The 3,484-nt window shown below is 44.4% G+C and overlaps 1 protein-coding gene across 1 annotated transcript; it reads right to left on the reverse strand.

Annotated features, from left to right (window-relative positions):
* LOC105364628 (uncharacterized) lies at positions 1–3,219 on the reverse strand (the record flags this gene model as incomplete). The annotated part of the gene is made up of 2 exons (XM_011502607.1): positions 3,126–3,219; positions 1–387 (listed from the first exon to the last, which is right to left on the reverse strand). A coding segment is annotated over exon 2 (384 nt), but the record flags the coding sequence as incomplete, so codon positions are not given.
* Positions 3,220–3,484: the final 265 nt, after the last annotated feature.

Below are 3,484 nucleotides of genomic sequence, written 5' to 3' on the forward strand. Positions count from 1 at the left end.
TTCGGTGGAGCTGGCGGGCGAGTCCTCCTGGCTCTTGGCCGCGCAAATGAGGGCGAGCCTCGCAAGCCTGCGCATGCGCTCCTGGCGTAGCCGATTCAGCCGGCCGTTGAGCCCGTCCCGGCCGAACCTGATAACGGTGTCGGAACGCGTGTGCGGCTGGCTGACGGATCCGAGAGCCGCGTCCCTATCCCGGCCGAAGCGGATGAAGGAGGAGCCGAGGCCGCTGCTGCGTCGCTCTCGCGAGTCCCCGGCGAGGCTCCGCGGGACCGCGTACACCTGGCGCTCCTCCGAGAAGCTGGACTCCGGGGGCACGAGGCCCGCGCACAGCGACAGCCACACCTGAAGACCGAGGACCAGCCCTAGCGCCACTGCCACCTGAGACATAACCTGAGGCAGCCACGGTCGTGATTTAGTTTCCATTGAGTCGAGAGCGACTTGTGCCGCTTCAGCTTGCGATTGGCCCGCGAATTCTACTTGCCTGCCGCGTCACTTATCCTTCGAAACTTTGCGCGATGGACACTGGGTGGTTGGGGGGAGGGGGGGACCTACCATCGTTTATACCGTTTCGTTAGTCGCGAGGTCCACCTTGGATTAATAAACAGCCCTCTCGGTCTCTTAATACGAAAGCGGATGCAAGGTAGGTGAAGGCTGTCCCGCGTTTGCTTATTATATTATTATTTATCTTCGAGCTGCGGTGCTCCGGCTAGGTTCGCGCGATTTATTAAAACCTCTTCCCCCTCCCCCTCCGGCCTTTGACATTTATCATACGCGTAATTTGCAACGGGGGACGAGTATCGTCGTCTAAACTAAACGGCGCTGATAATAAAAATGCGTATGTTATGACTTTTTACGCGGGAGCGTCTACTTGCAAAGTTTCGAAAGTAATTGCCCGTTCTGGATATTTTATTATTAGCCCGACGAGGCGCGGATAACTAGCACGAACATTTGTTCGCCTTCTCCCACTAAAGTTTATTCGATAATTTCATTAGAGTTACAAAGACGCCGAAAAAAAAGGAGAAAAAAAAAGCTGTTGCATTGTGTGGAAAAAAAATGAATAAACAATGTTATTGAAAATGTTGCGATAAAGCACACCGAGTCCGTAATATTTTCTAATGAAACCATTCGCTATTAAAAAATACATTGAATCGACGTCCTGACGCCTGTGAGACACAATTCTGTACTATGATCGAATGTGTATGCCAACGAAAGAAATAAATGAGAGAAAACATTGGAATATATTTAACAAATACTCGGTGATTACAAACTGCGCAACAAGCTCAAATACTTTATATCTCTAACTATATTGACAATATACCGAACAAACTTCGTCCCTGTCTCTCTCTCTCTCTCTCTATATATATATATATATATATATATATATATATATACCCTTACATAAACAATACGTACTTCAGTCATATTGAGATCATTGAAGTTTGTCAATACTCAACGTCCAGCAGCAGTGTATTAATTATCTGCACACCTGCACGCAGAAGTAACCGAATAAGAGAAATAAGTTCTTCGGCTCTCGGCACCGTATCACTTTATAATTCCAAATTTTTGCCTCGTGAAAAGTATTTCAAAATATATGCGTCTACTATAAAATATATATTTAATCGAATACTAAAGAAGCATAGCTGTTCATTTTTTTTTCTTTTTTCTTTTTTCTTATGATTAGTTGGTTGTTTTTATAACGGAATGACCGACTTTTATCGTACACATATGTAGTTTACCATAGCCTGAGTGGGCCATGAAAATTTGATTATAATTCATCTCACCATCTTTACCAATAAACCAGCATTCGAATATTTTAAATTCAGTAAAAATTTATGTCCCCTAATTTTTACATATATTTCACGCAACTTTAAAACAATACGAAATTCAATTAAAGCTTTTACGATCCTGTACTTTGCAAACTTATTATTTTAATATGGAGCTGAAGAATTTTACGCCAGAGGATCGTTTGCTTTATTTCTGGGACGTAAAATATTTTGCACGAGAAAATAAAATACATCCGCGAATAGCTATTTGAAGGAATATTTTAGAAATCGACTCGACTCCTCATATCACTAGCAGTTAATAGTTTGCATAATCCATGGCATACAACGACGATTAATGCATTTAAGAAAATAATACGTATGTATGTATGTATATATATATATATATATATATATATATGTATATAAACGTATGTGTGGGCGCCCGCGTGCGCGTGTACGTTTTGTAAAATCGCGCTAAACTTTGACTCGCATTATACTGATTGCAAAAGTTTTTATTTTTTAAAAAATGTCCGTCATTAAACCAAACTTTTAAAAAAATATTACTACACTTTACAATTTTGAGAAAAAACGATTGATTATTTGTAATGGGACATATCACGGTGAAATGTCATCTCGAACAATACGCAGCTTTATAATGTTTCAAAAGCTCGTGGTTTCAAAAGCCATAAATTCAAGCTATAAGAGCAAATAAATCCGCAACAATGATTTCTTCGGCCGGACTTAAGTTCCAACGTCACGTTTCCTTTACGTACGTTATTATCACGTCAAGCGACTGTCCCGGCCCATAAGTGACTTGCAACAGCATATGATCGCGAACTTGATAATCGGCCGATGATTTTTTCCAATATTTAATCAACGCGTCTTTTACCATAGGTTTCTCGATTTCCATAAAGACGTGCCATTAATGCAAATGGTAACCCTTTCTTTACAATATATATATATATATATATACGACTTTAGTACTCCTCTCGTAGCTTTCTAATTCACGTCGCGTCTTTTCATTCGACTATCTCGTCCTCGATACCTTTTCCCTATAACGGCAGCGCCATTAAATCACAACGAGCTACCTTGGAAAAGTCGAAGCCATCGGCCGCGAGCAACCGCGTTCGCATATAATTCATTAAAACAGACTGGACCATCCCTCGATCATTCCCGAAACGACGTAAGCGCGACTCGTCTCGGTGCCCCCGATCGTCCAGCGGCCGGCCTTGAAGTCCCACGAGGCTGGGCTCGATCGCCCGCGATCGCTCCGTCACTAAAAGTCGGCCGCACGGACTCGCAACTACGGCACTCGTCGACGAAAGGCTCGAAATGCCCGTTAAAAAGCTGTAGGTTGAGGCTCACCGTGTACTCGGCGATCGGCCAGGAGTCGGAGGAGGACGCGGGGCTGCCACGCTAGTGGAGGCGCCCAAGGTGGTGGAACGGCGACGCTGCCTCGGTTGACCGGTGCGGCGAAAATGAGCGGGCTCCGCCACTCATGGGAGCCTTATATATGGGGGTTGGCTACGCTCGCGCATCCGCGCAGACGAGAATTGCGAGACCAAGGGAGTATAAGAGAGAGAGAGAGAGAGAGAGAGAGAGAGAGAGAAATAGAGAGAGAATGAGAGAATGAGAGAGAGGGTGAGAGAGAGAGAGAGGGTGAGAGCGTGATATATATATAGCATAAGTTTGTGCGTGCGTGCGTGCGTACGTGCGTGCGAACG

Source organism: Ceratosolen solmsi, unplaced genomic scaffold (genome assembly GCF_000503995.2).
Source record: "Ceratosolen solmsi marchali unplaced genomic scaffold, CerSol_1.0 scaffold39, whole genome shotgun sequence".
Classification (NCBI taxonomy): domain Eukaryota; kingdom Metazoa; phylum Arthropoda; class Insecta; order Hymenoptera; family Agaonidae; genus Ceratosolen; species Ceratosolen solmsi.